The 20,207-nt window shown below is 46.3% G+C and overlaps 1 protein-coding gene across 1 annotated transcript; it reads left to right on the top strand.

Moving 5' to 3' along the window:
* The first annotated feature begins 265 nt into the window (after positions 1-265).
* Positions 266-18,755, top strand: LOC146063000 (transmembrane 4 L6 family member 18-like). The gene is made up of 5 exons (XM_083175005.1): positions 266-469; positions 2,963-3,046; positions 4,169-4,305; positions 11,348-11,528; positions 18,726-18,755. Exons 1-5 carry the CDS (start codon positions 293-295, stop codon positions 18,753-18,755), a joined length of 609 nt encoding a protein of 202 aa, XP_083031131.1. The 5' UTR covers positions 266-292.
* Positions 18,756-20,207: the final 1,452 nt, after the last annotated feature.

Here is a 20,207-nt window from a genome sequence, read left to right as displayed (position 1 = left end):
TTAAAGTCAACTTTTCATGTCGACCTTCTGTTCCTGGTGTTGTGAATGTTAACTTGATCACTGCCTACTTATGGAAGTAAAATAATCTGGTATTACAGCAACTATGATTCATTTCTCAGACCCTTTATTATGTTTTCAATCAGGTGGTTGCTTTATTTTCAACTTCCTGAAGTCATTGACCATCTGAATTGTTTGTTCAAATATCCCAGCAACCATCCAGTTAAGCTTGTTCCATCCAAAGCAGCACTTGTAGACGCTACAGACCTGTCTTCTACTCAGTTACAATCTAAACATGTCTCTTAGGAGCTGCTCGGAATGTTCTGTTCTGGCCATAATTCCTCTGGCAGTTTGTAGCTTAGTTGTGAATATACTGCTCTACTTTCCCAATGGGGATAGCACTTATGCTGCAAACAATCAGCTCACTAATTACGTATGGTTTTTCGAAGGGATCTGCTTTGGTGGTGTAATGGTAAGTACCATAAAGTATTTTGTGTCAGCTGTATGAATCACAAGTGTGACATTTGGGAAACATTTTAGCAGGTTACATGCAGTATTTTCAGTACAAGACAATTGGTCTAATTCAGACATGATCGCATGGCTGCGAATTTTCAGGCTGGGTCATTATCGATAGACTGCGCAAATGTACAGTCCATAGTACACATGCGTGAGGCTGTCCTGCAATAAAAGCCTGCTACTTTTATTGATGGCTGGCCGGTTGTAAGGTGATTGACAGAAAAGCAGCATTTGGGGTGGTAATCTGCCGCTTTCTGGCATTGTCAAGGAAAACGCAGGCGTGCCCAGGCATTATGAGGGAAGGCATGTGATGTCAGCTCCAGCCCGGAACAGTCTGTTTCTACCGCAGCCACGGAGTAAGTCCTGGGCTATGCACATAGGCCCTTATTCTGGTTCATTTGCAAAGGCAAATTCCTTCTCAAATGGACAAAACCAAGTGCACTGAGGGGTGGGGGCAGATGTAATATATGAAAAGAGATTTAGATTTGGGTGACCAATGTTTTGCACGTTTCTATGCATGTGCAGACACAAGGCTAACTTTTGGTTCGCTGGGTGCACACACAATACACGCCGAGCTGGTGGCGGAGAAGGGCGGGGGGCAGCCCCATTAGAATATGGGAACGCACAGCGTTCCATGGGCGTTCCCATGAGAATGCTGGGCGTTCTCAGGCTAATGAGGCTGTGACGGACATGCGGGGGACGGGCAGCTGCATCACCGGATGTCAGCTGCCCGCCCTGTCCTTGCACAGAGCAAATTTAGAGTGACTATATAGGTCTCTCTGAACTGCGTGCGCAGGAGAAATCATTAGGTGACCATCGAGTGATATTTCCCCCCCCCTGTGTGGGGGGGGGCGTCGACACTACAGGATGTGAGTCAATCAGAATAAGGTCCTTTGTTTCTGTGCAGGGAAAATACTGACTGCTTTATTTTTACAATGCAATATACAGTAGATCTCACTTTGAAGTAAAACTCCACCCAAATCTAGTTCTCTCTGCACAGGTTAAATCTTCCCCACCTGCAGTGCACATACAGTAGGCCCTTATTCTGATTGAGTCGGACGGCTGCGTGTGCGGTCGGATGGCCGATGTTTGGTGTCTGCGCATGTGCAGGAGGCGTTTCTGCGCATGTGCGAATGCCACGCTCAACCGAATACGGCGTGAATTCTGTACACGCCAGAACAATCCGAGCAGGGGGCGGAGAGGGGTGTGAAGGGATGTTTGGGCTCATTACCATATGCGTACGCCCCGCATTTCATGGGCGTTCCCATGAAAACGCTGGGCGTACATATGGTAATCCGGTTATGACGCACTTGTGAGGGGCGGTCAGCTAACATAGCCGGATGCCAGCTGCCCGCCCATATCCCTGCTTTCACACAGAGAAATGTCCGAGTGCTTTGGAGCACTCGAAACTGTCTGACCGCTCGGTCCATCATTCGATGGTCGGTGACCATCGGAGGATGGGGGAGGTTCTCACAGATGTGGGAGTTGTTCACATGAAACATCCACTCGCAGTCCGTTTGGTCAGCCTCTTACCGCATTCAGACGGTGTGAGCGATCCCTACGGTAGGCGGGGCTAAGAACACTCGGTGCCCGCCCGAAATACGCATCCGTCTGAACCAAGTAGAATAAGGGCCATAGTATTGTCCATTTGAGAAGGAATTTGCCATTGCGAGTGAACCAGAATAAGGGCAATATTGCAAACACTGGAAAAATTACCTGATCGCTGGGCTCCAAAAATTAGCAGCCATGCTATCAGGTCTGAAGTCTGAAGTGAATTTATTTCTAAATTTGTCAATAGGAAACTCTTGGCCTACAAGTAAGTCCAAAGAAAATTCAGGTACTTTAGTGTGCTTTGATTCAAACACGTTTGGAAACCACTGTTACTGTATAAGGCAAAGTACTGTAGAATAGAAAGGCCATAGTTGTATCACCACCTAGTGGTGACTTGTGATTCTTCTATGCTTGGTTTGGCATGATGATCAGAATGAAAAGCAGAAATGATCACTTTTATTGTGCGAATCAGTATAACTAGAAATATATGGCAAATGCAGAAATTAAATTAAGTAGCACTCCCAACGACGCTCTTAGTGTCTCTTAAATAAGGTGTCAAACGCCCCAAATGACTTGTTAACATTTCAGTTTATTTCCAAAACTTTCATCAGAACAGTTCTGATAAAAGTTCAGGGAATAAACTGAAACATTAACAAGTCCTTTTTATAGGAATGTGCAGTAGCATAATCCCACATCTCAGTGCAAAAACAAAGTTGTCCACTATTTGTTCATCAAATTCAGCAAGTATTTAACCTGCATTCAAAAAAAAAAAACACAGTGCAATTGCATCCCATGCATGACAACATGAATTGTTTCAAGAGCATGGCTCTTGTGTGCTTGAATTTTTTTTTACTTTTGCCCTTTTTTGAGCAATAAATCTGTATTAAATTCTTTGCAGATGATCATCGTAACAGCTGTCCTCCTGCTGGTGGATTTCTATAAATGTGGTACATCGTTTTGTTCCAGAAATAAAGGATGCCACGTAAGTGGAGAAACTATCCAGCATATTTGCCTACATGTTAGGGGATGGGATGAGGCTGATGTCACCAAGCCCCACCCCCATGCCAGTCAAAGGGGCTAAAATGACCCCCCCCTGACAGCTAGCGAAGAAATCTGGCTACGTTTTTCCTTCGCTATCCATTTGCAAGGTTAATCGCAGGAAGTCGGCATCTGGGGGTGGTAATCGGCCATGGAGTGCCAAGAAATACACAGGTGTGAGAGGATAAATGGTAGGTGTGCTCCAGCCTCATTAAGGCTGATTTCATCACAGCCGCCGAGTAAGTCCCTGGCTACTCTTAGCCTATGATGAGTGCTGACCAGTGGAAAAATAATTTAATGTGATCATATTACAAATAGATTTGGACATATCCACTCAGTGTCGAAGTCTTTGCTATATGTACACATCTATTTTGCGTGGTGGGATTTTACTATAGCGGAGTGGCGTCTACCTGATTGCTGGCTGCTGCAAATACACACAGCAGCGATCAGGTCTGAATTGGGCCCATTGGCAGGGGGTGAAGGGAGCAGAGGTCTCTCCGAAACCATTACCTCTCTACCACAGGGGAAAGAGTTCTCAGAGTTTGCAGAATACAAGATGACCTCATCTGGACCTACATAATAAAATTACCAATTACTAATAATATTCACCACTTTCCACCACCATTCGCTAGATGTTATATGGAGGAAAGAAGAAGGATGAAATTGCAAAGCACATTTTATCTCAAATTGGCAAAACCATGTGCACTGCAGGTGGGGCAGATGTAACATGTGCAGAGAGTTAGATTTGGTTGGGGTGTGTTCAAACTGAAATCTAAATTGCAGTGTAAGAATAAAGCAGCCAGTATTTTAACTGCACAGAAACAAAATAACACCCAAAGCTAACTCTCTCTGCACACCTTAAATCTGCCCCACCTGCAGTGCACATGGTTTTGTCCATTTGAGAAAAAATGTGCTTTGCAGTCAAGTCTGAATAAGGCCCAGTGGATTGGAGTTGGATGGTGCAGTTTCTTTATTGTGAGGTATCTTCTCTCCTATTCAATTTAAAATAAGTATGAGCGGCTAAGCCTTTTAGGTGCAGCATTAATGAGACTGTACTGTATTACAGAGACTGGGATCGGCAGGATTCGCACTACTGGGTGTGATGTTTTCTGGATATTCTCTCATCATCTCATCACTGGGATTAGCACAAGGTCCTTACTGCATGACAGTCCTTGGATGGACTTACCCCTTTACTTCAGGAAGGTATTGGTCGCGTGTTTCTGCTTATATGGTACACAATTTTAGTAGTCTTAGGGCATTATTCAGAGATTCACACACTTGGGCGATTATTGGTCTGGCCATGTGTCACTGCCACAATGCACACACGCAGAGATTGAACTGTGATTATGGTCGCAGTGAGGATTCATTCACAAGTGATTGACAGGGAGAATACGTATTTGGGGCTGCAATCCTGTATACAGGAAACACATCTCTGGCTTCTCCCTTGCGGTGGACATGCTAATTGTCCCTCATAGGGCCATCTGAGTGACCATCAAAGGGCCCTTTTAAATGGTCATATTGAACCCGATCTTCTGATTAAAGTGATAGACAATTGCTGTTTGTTTTCATGCTGATTGAACTCACTAAGGTTGGGTTTAGCCATGCATAGTGGTCAAACTAATGGGCGCACCACACAAAGTCCCGTTGAGCACTGAAACCTATGACTTTTCTTTGCAGACTTCAGCTCGCCACCCCCAGAGCGCTAGCAGCCGGATGCTCCCAAATAGAGATACAATAGAATAGTTCTGTTTGGCACCATCTAGTGGCTACAGATACGCAAACAATTAAATGCAGCCTTTAGACCAACTCAGGAGTTCGATGTTTGCCTGATCTGTGTCGATGCTGCAGTGTAGGTAGTTGCGGTTATCTGTGAAGGCTCCTGTCAGCATCCCTATACATATCGCGACAAAACTCTGGGTTGGGGTCACAGGGGTCTGCAAATCATAATATTTTTGACCCGGCTCACTCCCACCCCCAACCTGGCAATCCTCCAGCAGACGTGTGATATATTTAGACACACGGTGTCGGGGGGAACCAGGCAGGGGGAGGGGGAAGCCGGCCAATCGGGCGCACCAATACACTACACTTATGTGTAAAAAAATGATAAATTGGATAATGTGTGGCTTGCTGCTCCCAATTAAGGCTCCCTGATTCCTTAACAATCGTTACACATACACAAGAATTAGTAAAAACTAGAGAGCGCAAGAAACACACGTTTAAATTGATTTGTATTGTTGTAAAAAGTTGCACATAAAAAACATCAATAACAGTTAGTACATAATTACAAATATGTTACAATTTAATATATAGTATAAAAACTGAGGGAAATGGGGGGGGGGGGTTGGGAGGCAGATGTCACAAGCCAATTTTTGCCAAGTGGTCTATAGCCCAGAACCTTGCACGTTATTATACTCCAATGATTGGATATCTTAGCCTCCACAGTCTCAGATCCACATAGATGTTATACTTCCAATTTTTAAAGTGTGTACACCAATAGGGATGAAAAGGGTTTCCTTTAGATAACTAGGTGTGGGTGCCCGGTCACCTACAGTAATCCTATGGACATGCGGAGGGACAGTTCAAAACCAGCCACTGTAATCTTGCAAGTGGACAGACACTGACTTCAAAGTTCTGTCTCGCTTGCACACATAGGCGTGCGCACGGGGGGTGCCGGGGGTGCACAGGCACCTCCTAAAGACTGGCGCCCCCCGCACGATAGCTGCTCCTCCTTTAGAACGGCATCAGCAGCAGTGACTATGCGGCTGGCTGCTGAGCGGAGCAGTGCAGCCGCGTATTGTAGTCCCAACTGCTGCCCGCCCACCCACCTGTATACAGCATCCTGCAGCCTCCTTCATGTCCGCGCACATCCCCCGTTGTTTGGTGTCCCGCTGCTGTCGATGTGCAGGAGCTCAACAGCAGCGGGACACCAATCAATGGGGGACGTGCACGGACACGTGCATTCTTTGCTTCCTGCTGATAGAATCGCCCACCATACTGTCCCTCTCCTGGAGGTGTGCGGGGAGCTGCTGGAGGGTGAGTGTGCCCGCCCGGGATGGCCACCAGGGAGCCGGCATGTTTGCTGAAGCTGCAGGGGGGAGCGGGGGGCGTGGGGACTCACCCAGATTAAGCTGGTCCTAGGCATAGGCAAATGCCGGTTCAGGGTTTGATTGTGCCACCAGAAAATATCTTTCTCAGATAATCCCTTTCAGGTCCCGCTCAAATGATCCCCATCTGACATAGTTCTGCAGCTGTGATTATGTCTGAGACTTCGTCTCTTGGCGCACTGCGTCTCCCCAGGGCAACGGGCACGTAATTCCCCCACCCCCGGGCAATGAGCATGCAATCCCCTGCCAGGCAATGAGCATGTAATCCCCTGCTGGGCAATGAACATGTAATCCCCCCAGGGACATGAGCATGTAATCCTCCCTGGGCAATGAGCACATAATCCCCCTGGGCAACGAGCATGTAACCCCCTTGGGCAACAAGCATGAAATCCCCCATGGCAACAAGCATGAAATCCCCCATGGCAACAAGCATGTAACTCCTAGCAATGAGCATGTAGGTAAGCAGTACTTATGCTGCATAATATGTAATAGGCGTTATGGTGTATGGCATAATGTGTAAAGGGCATCACATGTGTCAGTGTGTAGTGGGCATCACAGTGTGTGGCATATTGTGTAATGTGCATCACGGTGTCAGGAGTAATGGGCATCACAGTGTGAGGCGCAATGTGTAATGGCATCACGGTGTGAGGTGCAACGTGTAATGGGCATTATGGTGTATGGCATAACGTGTAAAGGGCATTACGGCATGTGGTATACTATGTTATGGGTGTGTGACGTGTAATACGGTGTAAATTTTTGTGCGCTCCTTCAGTGCACACTGTATCTATTGTCCATGTTTTACAAAAATGTGTTAAGTCCTGGCATAATGTGTAATGGGCATTATGTGTGTGGCATTATGTGGAATGGGCATTTTGGTGTGTGGCATTATGTGGAATGGGCATTATGGTGTGTGGCATTGTGTAATAGGCATTATAGTTTCTAGTATGTGTGGGGGGAAATGATTAAATCTGAAGTGTATATACATAAAAAAATCACCTTCTATTTAGTTTGCATTGATGCCCAGTAGGCGGTGCTGGAAATGCCCAGTAGGCGTGATGGACACGCCCCTCTAATGGTGCACCCCCTAATAAAATGGGCTGCGCACGCCTATGCTTGCACATAACGGTTTCTTTATCCCCCTCAGCAGAATTTAACAGCACACATCAATCAGAGACGCTGACACTTACTTATGCGTTCAGTCACGCGTTCACTAAGCAGGTTCTTTAGCCTCGTCAGGAAGGGACTCTGGTGCTTCCAACAGCAATTTATTTCACAGACGATAAAACTTCACAGACACTTGTAAAAGTAAGGTAAGCAGACAGGACACGAGACTTCAGGATAGTGTAGATCTTCCTGCGGTGTGACGCTGCAGACGCACCCGCTGTCAAGCTGATCCAGAAGCGAGTCTCCCGTCCTCCTTACGTGCTGGCTGACTGACTTCAGTGAAAAGGTCAGCCCCGGCAATCAATCAACGCGTTTCGGAACTGGTGTTCCTTCTTCAAGATCTGCCGTTGTATCTCCTGGGTCTCTTTTTATAGGAGATTTCACTCTCACATGGCTCCTTTCTGCCCAATGTGAGGCGACCTAAAGCCTGGCTTTTAATTAACGCAATATATGCTGATACAATTTAGTACTCATTATGTTACAATGTTGCAAGTTAGAGGTAAAAAAAAAATTTAAAAGAATGTCATACATCCAGTGTAGGTATAATTATACATCAATAAATAAATCTGATACATAAATACAAAAATACAAATATCAGTATAAATGCTGATATTTGTATTTTTGTATTTATGTATCAGATTTATTTATTGATGTATAATTATACCTACACTGGATGTATGACATTCTTTTAAAAAAAATTTTTACCTCTAACTTGCAACATTGTAACATAATGAGTACTAAATTGTATCAGCATATATTGCGTTAATTAAAAGCCAGGCTTTAGGTCGCCTCACATTGGGCAGAAGGGAGCCATGTGAGAGTGAAATCTCCTATAAAAAGAGACCCAGGAGATACAACGGCAGATCTTGAAGAAGGAACACCAGTTCCGAAACGCGTTGATTGATTGCCGGGGCTGACCTTTTCACTGAAGTCAGTCAGCCAGCACGTAAGGAGGACGGGAGACTCGCTTCTGGATCAGCTTGACAGCGGGTGCGTCTGCAGCGTCACACCGCAGGAAGATCTACACTATCCTGAAGTCTCGTGTCCTGTCTGCTTACCTTACTTTTACAAGTGTCTGTGAAGTTTTATCGTCTGTGAAATAAATTGCTGTTGGAAGCACCAGAGTCCCTTCCTGACGAGGCTAAAGAACCTGCTTAGTGAACGCGTGACTGAACGCATAAGTAAGTGTCAGCGTCTCTGATTGATGTGTGCTGTTAAATTCTGCTGAGGGGGATAAAGAAACCGTTATGTGCAAGCGAGACAGAACTTTGAAGTAAGTGTCTGTCCACTTGCAAGATTACAGTGGCTGGTTTTGAACTGTCCCTCCGCATGTCCATAGGATTACTGTAGGTGACCGGGCACCCACACCTAGTTATCTAAAGGAAACCCTTTTCATCCCTTAAAGCGCCAGTGGCTTCCCCTCCTTTTGTTGTTCCCATACAGTATGTCTATTTCTGGAGTGTGATGGTCTCCGGGGGATCCACAGGCTGCAGATTATTAAATTAATCACCCTGATCTTGCGCCAGTTTGCATTAACCTTGTTGTTTATGTACACCAATAGGGTTAAATCCAAAGGGTTAAGCCTTGGATTTAACCCTTGATTATCTGCACACAGATTATTGCTCCATGTGTAGCCCTCTAATTACAATAAATATCCACTCTTCCAGACAATAATCGGCCGATTTGGACTATTGGTGTACACACTTTAAAAATTGGAAGTATAACATCTATGTGGATCTGAGACTGTGGAGGCTTATTGCTGTGTACACACTAGTACAATCTGCATAAGATCCAGATGCGATTACAATTTAGACTATCTGCATACAATTTACACTATCTGCATTCAATTTAGACTATATAGTGCAGATCTGCACTATATAGACAGGGCAGCCAAGACTTTCTGGTTAAGATATGGGAGCGCGCATCTTGAACGCATCTGGATCGCTTGGGATAAAACCCATACAATCTGCATGAGATCCAGATAAGATTTTGACTATATAGTCAAAATCTTATCTGGATCTTATGCAGATTGTATCAGTGTGTACACAGCATAAGATATCCAATCATTGGAGTATAATAACGTGCAAGGTTCTGGGCTATAGACCACTTGGCAAAAATTGGCTTGTGACATCTGCCTCCCAACCCCCCCCCCCCCCCCATTTCCCTCAGTTTTTATACTATATATTAAATTGTAGCATATTTGTAATTATGTACTAACTGTTATTGATGATTTTTATGTGCAACTTTTTACAACAATACAAATCAATTTAAACGTGTGTTTCTTGCGCTCTCTAGTTTTTACTAATTCTTGTGTCTGCAAATCATGCTGGGGTCCTTGAATTCTGGGCGAAAAAGCGCTCTCTCTTTCTCTTCTCTCGGTGCTCCCTCTCTCTTTGAGCTCCCTCTCGCTCTCCCTCTGTGATCTCTCTGTCTCTCTGTCTCTGTCTCTCTGTCTCTGTCTCTCTGTCTCTGTCTCTCTGTCTCTGTCTCTCTGTCTCTGTCTCTCTGTCTCTGTCTCTCTGTCTCTCTGTGTCTGTCTGTCTGTGTCTCTCTCTCTCTCTCTCTCTCTCTCTCTCTCTCTCTCTCTCTCTCTCTCTCTCTCTCTCTCTCTCTCTCTCTCTCTCTCTCTCTCTCTCTCTCTCTCTCTCTCTCTCTCTCTCTCTCTCTCTCTCTCCCCTTCCTCTCTCCATCCTTGGACTATCAAATTGTTATGTTTCTCTCAGTGATGGACTGCATAATTATGTATTTACTTCCATTACATTGTGATGCACGGTGAACCAAGGGGGGTAACCACAATGATACAATTCAATGCTTTGATTGCCCACTTCACTCAATTGTGCGGCCATGTGGCTCCAGGAGACTTACCAACTCTTCCAGAAGTGCAGGAGCCTGGATGGTCTGGAAGAGTATGTAAGTACGTAAACCCAGTGGGACTTTGGGGCCTGATTCATGTTTTGTAAATAAATCAGAAAAGCAAGATATTGGGCAAAGCCATGGTGCACTGTACTTACTTTTTGGTTGGTTATATTTTTTTGTGCAGAGTAAAAACTGCCTGCTTTTGCATGCAGCTCACTATTGTTAGCAAGCAGTATTTTTACATTGCAACTTAGATTTCACCTGCAGTGTAGTATAGCATGGTTTTGGCCAGTTGCTTGATTTTTTTGGTTTTCTTACAGACATGAATATGACGGGGGAGAGGGGAAATGGGAAACTACCTGAGCACAAGTTCCACGCTGTATCAGCAATTATTTTGAAAATATTGAAAAGACAGCAGTAGATCCCCAATGGTCAAGTTAAATACCATGGTATTGATAATTCTAGTGGAGGTGGTCCCCTGGGAGTGAGATTGCAGTACAAATTGGGAGAAGAAACAAGTACTCTCTTTTGTTGGGGGCACTCTTAGTTGTAAATCAGAAAAAAAATGATTTATAAAATATAACTTTTATTGATATATGAAAAAAAAAAACAATAATGATCCAGACAGAAACATGTAACATGGAAATAGCACTGAAAAAGGGTAGTTACGTATTAGCCCATAGCCTGACCCTAACACCCCCCCACCGCAGGCTCACTCTAACCCTCCTCCCCACTGCACTGCCTAACCCCAGCATCCTGTTGCCTAAACCTTACTCACCCACTGCACCCACCTTCTAAGTGCCTAACCTTAACCCTCCCTACCCGTAGCCCTTAATCTAACCCCCCCCCCCCCTTATACCCTTCCACAGCCTGATGCTAGCTCTCCACGGTATACTTGTGTTCAGCATCCCAGCAGTTGAGATTCCAGCGCCGACATCCAAAATTCTGTTGGGATTTCTGACCGCTGGGATTCTGAACGCATTCCCTTAGAGGCTATGTACAGTATAGCAGAACCAGGAATATCTGCCTTCAAACGTTACGATACACTATAGGTCAATAAATATTGTTGAAAGTACATGTACATGCTGTTTATCTCTTTATCTTTTTTGTGTTTTTAATAGCTATATTGTGGATTACTCTAGCTGGTCTCAGTGCCTTGAGCCCCCCTATGTGGTGGAATGGAATGTCATTTTATTCTCGATCTTAATTGTGCTCAGCTCCCTTCAAGTGATAATCTGCTTATGGAAAGCAATACTGGATGTCGTCGCTATGCTCTGCGGAACTCACAAGATCTTAATAGAGGTAATTCTTTTTTTTTTTATGATATTAATATTAACCTGCAAGAGCTGGTTAAGAGTCTCAGACCATACACTCTGTAATGGTTAGCCAAGCCTCTGTAGCAGCTGGCCACAGCCCCTCTGGAGACTGGCCACAACCCTAGACATGGGCCCCTACCACTGCATCCACCCGGTGTGCCCTTCATGCCCCAACCCTGGAGACTGGGATTTCTCTGGGCTGGTTGGGCCATAAAACCAACCCCTCATTTGTTTTTGGTTTCAAGAAAAACTATTTACAGTAACATATTCCCACTTCCTTTCAGTCTAGTGTCAAGAGTCTGATTGCGAATAATCTTTTTGAAATATTTGGGTGAGAATATTGGGACTCTTATGCTCAGACTGGTTACAGGTTGTTCTACCCACTGATAATAAAATGATGAATGAGAGAGATTACAAATGTATACATTTCTATTTTGCAGCCTCTCACCATATGATAGGAGACACGAAGAATGGATATCCGTATTTGGTGCTTGTTAAACCAGGATTATTTGAAGAAATGTATGATATTAAAATGACTCAGACTATATTTATATATATATATATATTTTTGCTGTAATTATTTAAATTCTAGCAAGTTCTACAAAAGTGAATTTCTAAAATGAGTTTTACTTTGCATTATTCTGCAGTGTGTAATGTTCATGCTTTATTGGCCTGTAATTTAGCTCATTAAACGAGTTTTCTCTTTAATACTGTGGGGGGTATTCAATCCTGGGTCCCAACTGTCTGTACATCCCAACAGTCGGGACCCTGGCCTGTTTTCGTTGTGCTCACCAGTTTATCGGGAGGTGAAAAATGAGCGTGCCCGCTAAAAACAGCCACGGATTGTCAAGATCTGTCTGTGAACTCAACAGTCCATGGCCGTTTTTGGCAAAACGGGCCCAACTGCTTTTAAAGTCGGGCCCGTTCTGTCAATCTGTCTCTTCAAGGCAGCAATGAATTGGAGCCCGCTGCTATTTCCCCCATCGGAAATAGCGGCGATGGAATAATCCCCTCTGTGTACTGTATGTATCGGAGTTTGTGTTTTATCAAAGTGGTCTTTAATTAATTAAATTGATATTACTAAGCCTTGGAGAGTGATAAAGTGGTGAAAGATAGTGTACTTGCCAATCAGCGCCTAAATGCTCCTGACTGTCATATTATAGGCTGTTTGAAAAATAAAGGAGCTGATTGGTTGGTAGTTTCTTTGAGCTTTTTCAGACATTATAGCTTCTGGCTAGTGAATTAAAGCCCTTTTTTGCACCTGTTAAATGATCTGTTTTCATGCAGTGGTAAATTTACTAAAGCTTCTAAAGGCCAGATGTATCAAGCTTCAAAAACTAATAAAGGCCCTTATTCAGATCTGATCGCAGTACAACTTTGTTCTCAAAAGGGGCAAAACCATGTGCACTGCAGGTGGGGCATATGTAACATGTGCAGAGTGAGTTACATTTGGGTGGGGTGTGTGCAAACTGAAAACTAAATTGCAGTGTAAAAATAATGCAGCCAGTATTTTCCCTGCACAGAAAAAAAATAACTCCCCCAAATCTAACTCTCTCTATACGTTACATCTGCCCCACCTGCAGTGCACATGGTTTTGCCCATTTTGAGAACAAATTTGTACTGCGATTAGATCTGAATAAGGGCCAAAGTGGAGAGTGATAAACAATCAGCACCTACCTGTCATTTTTTCAAACCCAGCCTTCAACGCAACAGTTAGGAGTTGATTGGCTGGCTGTTTATCACTTTCCACTTTATGAAGCTTGATAAATCTGGCCCTTTGAATGAAAAAAGGTGATGTTACCCATAGCAACCAATCAGATTCTATAATTTCTATAATGCATCCTAGAAATAGTCTCTTATTGGTTGATGATCAAAAGCACCTCTTTTTATTTTTAGAAACATTAGGATATTTGCCACCCTTGAACCTGTGAGGGAATTGCAAACACAGGCTAACTAACAGAGACCTGCTGAGGTCCCAAAAATTAATTCCCTGATAACTGCCATGCATACTCCTTTCAATGGCATCAAATCCCTTTTCTGCCAAGGTGCCACCTAATTGTCATTTGCCATGTATATATTATATTTTTGGGGTACCCTGACTCCCAATAACACTTAAGCCCCAATAGGGCCATGTTAGGGAAGGTGATTCCAAACATAGAACCCGTTTCCCCATGGTTCCGGAGCTGTGCTCCAGCCAGCATGCACCTCCAAGTCAGGGGTCTCCAGAAAGCCCAGAGACAAATTTAGGTGGAAAACCCCAGAGGACCCTCCTGGACCCCCATGCTGAGTTTCAGATTCCTGGGACCCTTGGGAGGTGCTATTCTGAGGACGCCTACCCTGATTTTTCTGCATGTTTCCATACCCTCCAACATCTGAAGGGCAGAAACCGGTACACTAGTTCAATATATTCACCTTGTGCCTACATCTCTGGTAAAATCAGAGGTTAAAGTGAGGGGGAACAGGGTGGAATTGAGTTCCACCACTTCTAATGGTAGGGAGAACTGAGTTCCACCTCTACCACATCCCTGAACAGTAATTCCAACACAAAAGCCTGTGCCAGCGGCTTCTTCAGGCACGGCATATGTGATGTCATGCCATCACCGTTGCTAAAGTGAAGAAGAGTCACTAATACTCCTTTTACCCCTTTTACACTGAGGCAAACACCTGGGTTCTTGCCTCATGGACCTGGGTCAGCGTCATTGTAAAAGGGGTACAGAAAAAAACACGTATTCCCGGTCCTGAGTTGAACATGGGGAGGATCCGGGTGGTGAGGCAGTGTAAACGGGTATGACGGGTGGAATTCAACCTGGCTTCTATTTACACCAATGGGGGAGCCCAACCTCTCAACCACAGCATCCTGCAGTCAGTATGGAGGTTGGGCAGGGGGGGTTCACACAGCCTCCATTGCTGTTTGCTGAACTGTGCAGACAGTAGCGGAGCAAGGGATGAAGAGAATGGATGCCTGTGTACAGCATCCATTCACCTCAGAGGCTAGGGGGGAACAGAGGCTGGGGGCAGCCCAGCAGCTTACCTTAGTGCTGGGCTTGCCCCCAGGGTGGTGACCCCGGCTCGGTGATCCCGTGCTTGGAGGGGATGCCATCTCCAAGCATCGCACCCTGCACCCGTGTGCAGTGGAACCGTGTTCCAAATACGAGGTCGAATCTGGGATTTTGCTGTAAAAGTGGTATACTGTAAGAGGACAGGGTGAGTGGGGCTGGAGGGATTCAAAGGTGAGGAAGCGGCTGGAGGGACACAGGGCATTGAGCTGCTGGGGACATGGACAGTGAGCTGCTGGAGTGACAGAGACAGATGTGTATAAGCAGCACAACTGTGTACATTATGGGGGTTATTCCACGAATTTGCATGCAAGCGCAATGTTTTGCATATGCACATGCGAAAACGCATTTCTGCGCATGTGCATACGCAGGGTGCATGCACCCATGGCAAACAAACTGTACACCGGGTGCATGCACCCATCTTTGCGGCCGGAGGGCAGGGATGGCATGGGACACTGGGCTGGCCTATTACCATATGGGAACACCCAGCGTTCTTATGGTAATTGGTTGATGACGCGGGGGGTGGTCAGCTGACATCACCGGATGTCAGCTGCCCGCCCAATTCCTTCTGATGCTCAGAGCAACCTTACATATGCGTACACCTTCCACATCTCTCGATGGTCGGTGACCATCAAAAGATGTAGGTGTTCCCCAGCAGGCTGCGAATGGATGTTTATGTAAAACATCTATTTGCAGCAAGTGCGAACGTGCGCAGCTTGCGAATGGTTGGCCGACGTACCACCATTCGCAAGGCTAGGTTTGGTGGACTCGCAAGGCTCTGGTGCAGTACCAGTGTATAATCTCTGCACCAGCACAAGGGGAGCCTTGGCAGAGATGGCACATGGGCCCTCTAGATTTGACACTTTGCCCCAAGCTTACAATAGTTTTCCCTTTTTTTGACATATACAGGATCAGTGCTCAATACCAATAAGTCCTAAACTTTGTGCAGTTTTTCCCGTTAAAAAGTTCAAGTTGTACTCAATAATGGAATTCCCGTTGCATAACCTACATTGCAATGATTAACAAGTGCGACCTTCAGGTCATGCTGCATCTGCTGACAATGTCTGTTATGTTTTTTGTATTTTTGCATAAAAATGATCACATTTAAGATAATGGCCCTGATTCAGCTCGGCTTGTTAAGCATTGAAAATCGCTGCTTACCGAGCACTGAAATGCCGCCCCACCACCCAATGAGACACTCGCCCTCCCCCACACACACACACACACACACACTCCAAATCCCCTCTGTACCATACACAGGTATTTGTACTCAAACCCATCCCCTCGCATGCATTCGCTAGCAGGAGAAATCATTTGATGGTCACCAACAATTGAATGATTATTCCTGTCTTTGGAAATATAGGTCAGTCCCAACTGAATTTTATTTCCGTTGGTGTTTGTCGAAGAGGGTCTTTCCTTGTTCCCATGATCCTCCGCCTGTCCCACGGTGTCTTCTCCTCTTCTCTCATCTCCTCATACATACTGACCAGTGTGCGCTACTGGCCAGTGCTACGGCTCCCAGCTCTCTCCTTTCCAGCGTCGCTCTACAGCTGCCTGCCTACCTTGTTCTACTCCCAGTGCTGTCGGCTCTTTCATCCACGTCAGACGCTGGGACGCACAGGCTGGCATTGCTGGCAGCTGTGCCCGCCCCCCTGCCCTAGCCCCTCCCTAGCAGCCAGAAAAACAAATGTTAAAAAAAATGATTACTAAACATGTGCCCGGCTGCCCCCCCCCCCCCCCCCCCCCCCCCTAAATCCACCTATGCCTGGCAGGCATCGGCCTGCCTGGGTACCCATGGGGATGCACATAAAATGCTGGGTATTCCCATGGGCGAGCCCCATTTCTTCACCCGTCCACCCCCCCATCCCTACCCACAACAAATGGACCGACGAGTGTGTACGTGACCGAAGCCGTTCATTACTGAAATCTGCACATGCGCAAATACACACTTCCCAGATTCGGCCTCTTCCAATTGGTGTTGAATCAGGGCCAATGTTTCTTAGGCTAATGATAGGAGTTTGTCTATATGTTTTCTAATTGCATCTGGTAAGTTGGTTACTTCTGAAGTTAGGGATCCAAATGTTTGTGTAAGGTTTTTGACTGATTGTGCTCTAGCTTCATCAGCTCTGCTAAAATTAAACTGGGATCATAGAGGGCAGATTTATACCCCTTCCACTCTGCAGCTGTAACCCGGTAATTTGCCGATTTGTAACCATTTCGGTTATAGCTGCAGTGTGAAAGCACCAGTTTCAAATTACCGGTTCAAGAAAACCGGTAATTTAAAACGGTTAAAAAGAAGGATCCTACACGGTTCAGACACGTTCTTTTTGCAGTGTGAACAGGTCTGAACCGGTATTTGGATCCCACACAGGACTTGCCTCATGTGTTCCTTGGCAGTGCACCCCCCCTCCCCTGGTACTTGCCAGCACCTGGGGGTCCAAGCAGCGGGGTCCATGTATTTCTGGGGAGACAGCGGGGTCCATGAAATGCTGGGGAGACAGCGAGCTAGGTCCATGTATTGCTAGGTAGACAGTGGGGTCCATGTATTGCTAGGGAAACAGCGGGGTCCATGAAATGCTGGGGAGACAGCGTGCTGGGACCATGTATTGCTGGGGAGACAGCGGGGTCCATGTATTGCTGGGGAGACAGCACGCTGGGTGCATGTATTGCAGGGGGGAAATTCGGCAAATGGGAAATCAGCGGCGGGGTCCCTACGGCGGATGGGAACTAGTAGCGGTACTAGTTCCCATCTGCCGCAGGGACCCTGCCACTGACTTCCCATTCGCTGCACGGACCCCGCTGTTTCCCCCCAGCAATACATGCACCCAGCCCTCTATCTCCGCAGCAAAACATACAATACTGCTCGGACCCCCAGGCACTGCTCACTATGCACCGAATACTCACAGCCCAGCGAGCAGGTCTGAATTGGGTATAATATACACACTTTGCTGATTAAGAAGTTCTGGAATTCCAGGGCATTGAAGGCAAGTGGATTACACAACTGAACACTTTCTAAGCTTCTGTAGGCTGATTATGAAACAATGTCTGGCTAGTTGGTAGGAAGGAGGGGCACCTTTATTGAATGTGGATGCTATTGATGTATGGCAAGAGTGTGCAAGACTTTTCTCTCCCTGCACTAGCAGTGACATCAGGCAGTCAAAGCTGCAAGAACAGGTAAGAGAAAGCAACAGAGGACAGGATCAGTAGGGACTAGGCATGCCTCTCAGTACAGATGCGTCTTTTTTCCATCCTTGCTGTAATGCATATGTCACTGAAGAGAAATGGGAGCCAGTGTATGCATGCACCTGCCTCCCAATACCTTCAATGGGACCCGGCAAAGACGCATAGGAGCACAGCATGCCACACTGAATGCCGTGTAGACCCCATCTGATCCTCTTCTGCAGCAGCACTGTCAACTCTGGCAGCTAGTTTTCTGTCAAGGTCTACTGTACACACAGCGGGCACGAGAAACATGGCACCCACACATCTCTACCACAAATCACTGGAAAAATGGCCGCCATACCATTCTACAGCCCCAATGGCTACCGCAGGACTCTGGAGGGCTAAGTATAACTATATGGCTCAAGGGTGTATAGTGTGCCCCCCCCCCTTCCCCAAGACCACATCATAAACCCAATGGTCGATCTCCTGAAACTGCATTTCACATGGAGACATTTCAGGTGCTGACATGGTGAAGCTGTAGACAGTTTGAGTATGTCTACCTGGTGTCTGTTGCAACCAGTGGCAGATTTTTTTTTGGGGGGGGGGGCACCCGGGCACATGCCTCCTTTGTCATTTCTGACACATTTTTTGGCCCTTGAGCTACCGTCCACCGCTGCTGTGAAGAAAGAATTGACAGCCAGGCAGAGAGCGGTGAGCTGCCCAGCTGTATTCAGAGTCAGAGCAGAGAGCACTGCAGCAGCCTTGGTCCTGACTCAACATTGTGATACCAACATTATGAACACCGACATTGTTACTGTCGACCGTTTCTGGCCCATACTGCTCTGGTCCCAGAAAATGGACAAATGTTCCAGTGCTGACCACTTGTACAATAACATTTCTCTTTTTCTGCACATTCATTTTCACAATCTATTCTTATTATCTTATCTTTGTGTATTTGTTTTTAGCAGCAGCAGTTGCTGTACCTGAGGGTTTAGCGAAGACCAAAGGCTGCAGGGGAGATGGCCAGTAAATATCAACATACTGTCCATGTAAAGTTGTATGTAAAATATGTGCTGGCTGCCTTCCTGAGTACCATTAGCTGCCGCAACACAGGGCACAGGCTTATGCTGCTTTCCCACTGCTGAAACGGGTCATTACCCGTTTTTTTTAAACAGGTTTTTAAACGGCAAGAGCCATAAAGACCCATTCCCACTGCAGCTTTTAAACGGTAAATTACAGTTTAAAAGCCGTTTTTGGCACATTCACACTGCCGTTTAAAAACCCGTTTTTGAGGGGGGGGGATTAAAAAAAAAAACGGCGTAGGGTCCCCCCCCACTGCCGTAACCAGCACCAGGCTGAAGAGCCGAGGCTGGTATTAAAAAATTAGGAAACCCGACAAATAGGGCTTCGCTGATTTTTTAAAACCAGCCCCAGGCTCAAGGGCCGGGGCTGGTTCCCAAAATACGGGGGACAAAATGAGTAGGGGTCCCCCGTATTTTAAGAACCAGCCCCAGGCACAACCAGCCAGCAGGGTAATGCCACAGCCGGGGGACACTTATTATATAAGGTCCCTGCGTCTCTCCAGTGTCTGAGCGGAGCGGGTACCAGCAGCCGGGGGAAGCACAACTTGAAGAGAAGATGCCGGGATGGTCGCCAGAGGACCAGGTGAGTAGGATTTCCTTCCACAGGTACCCCTTTGGATTACTACGGATCCTGGACCCCGGACTCTTCAGCCCTGGAGCCCCAGACCCGGACCAGCCCCGGAACCAAGGCCTCTGAACCAAGCCACCGGACCGGACCCAGGGACCTACCGATGGGCTCAAGATAGGTAAGTATCAGTGTGTTTGTGTAATGTATGTATTAAACTTTTATTTTTCTGGCTTGTCAGTGTGTTTATTTAACTATTTCTTGTACTGTGAAACTACAAGTGCCAGCGGGCCCTTTAATGCCCCGCTTGTGGTTCTCCAAGTCCCAGCATGCGGGGGAGGCGTGCTGGGACTCATAGTTCCACGGTATAAGACAATAGTTTTTAATCAATTTTTTTACACAAAGATCAGCTCGATGCCCACAGCCCGGGGCATCGAGGACAACACCAGGCTTCAGCCTGGTCAGGTAAGTTCTGGAGGGGGGGGACCCCTTTATTGGGGGGGTCCCCACTCCCCCAGGACCCCTGGCCAGGCTGACTGGTCGGTAGGGTTAATGCTTTGGCCGCGGGACCTTATATAATAAGTGTCCCCCGGCTGTGGCATTACCCTGCTGGCTGGTTGTGCCTGGGGCTGGTTCTTAAAATACGGGGGACCCCTACTCCCCGATTTTTTTTTTTTACTAAATACCGTTTCAGAGCCATTCCCACTGCCTAAAAAACGGCTCTGAAACGTGTAGGACTCTGCTTTTTAAACGTGTTGAAATACCGGTTAACTTTAACCGGTAAATCAACTCTGGCGCTT

The sequence above is a fragment of the Crinia signifera genome, chromosome 3, assembly GCF_055691185.1.
Source record: "Crinia signifera chromosome 3, ASM5569118v1, whole genome shotgun sequence".
Classification (NCBI taxonomy): domain Eukaryota; kingdom Metazoa; phylum Chordata; class Amphibia; order Anura; family Myobatrachidae; genus Crinia; species Crinia signifera.
Note: the sequence above shows the minus strand (reverse complement) of the source record. Positions and strands in the feature narration are given on the sequence as shown.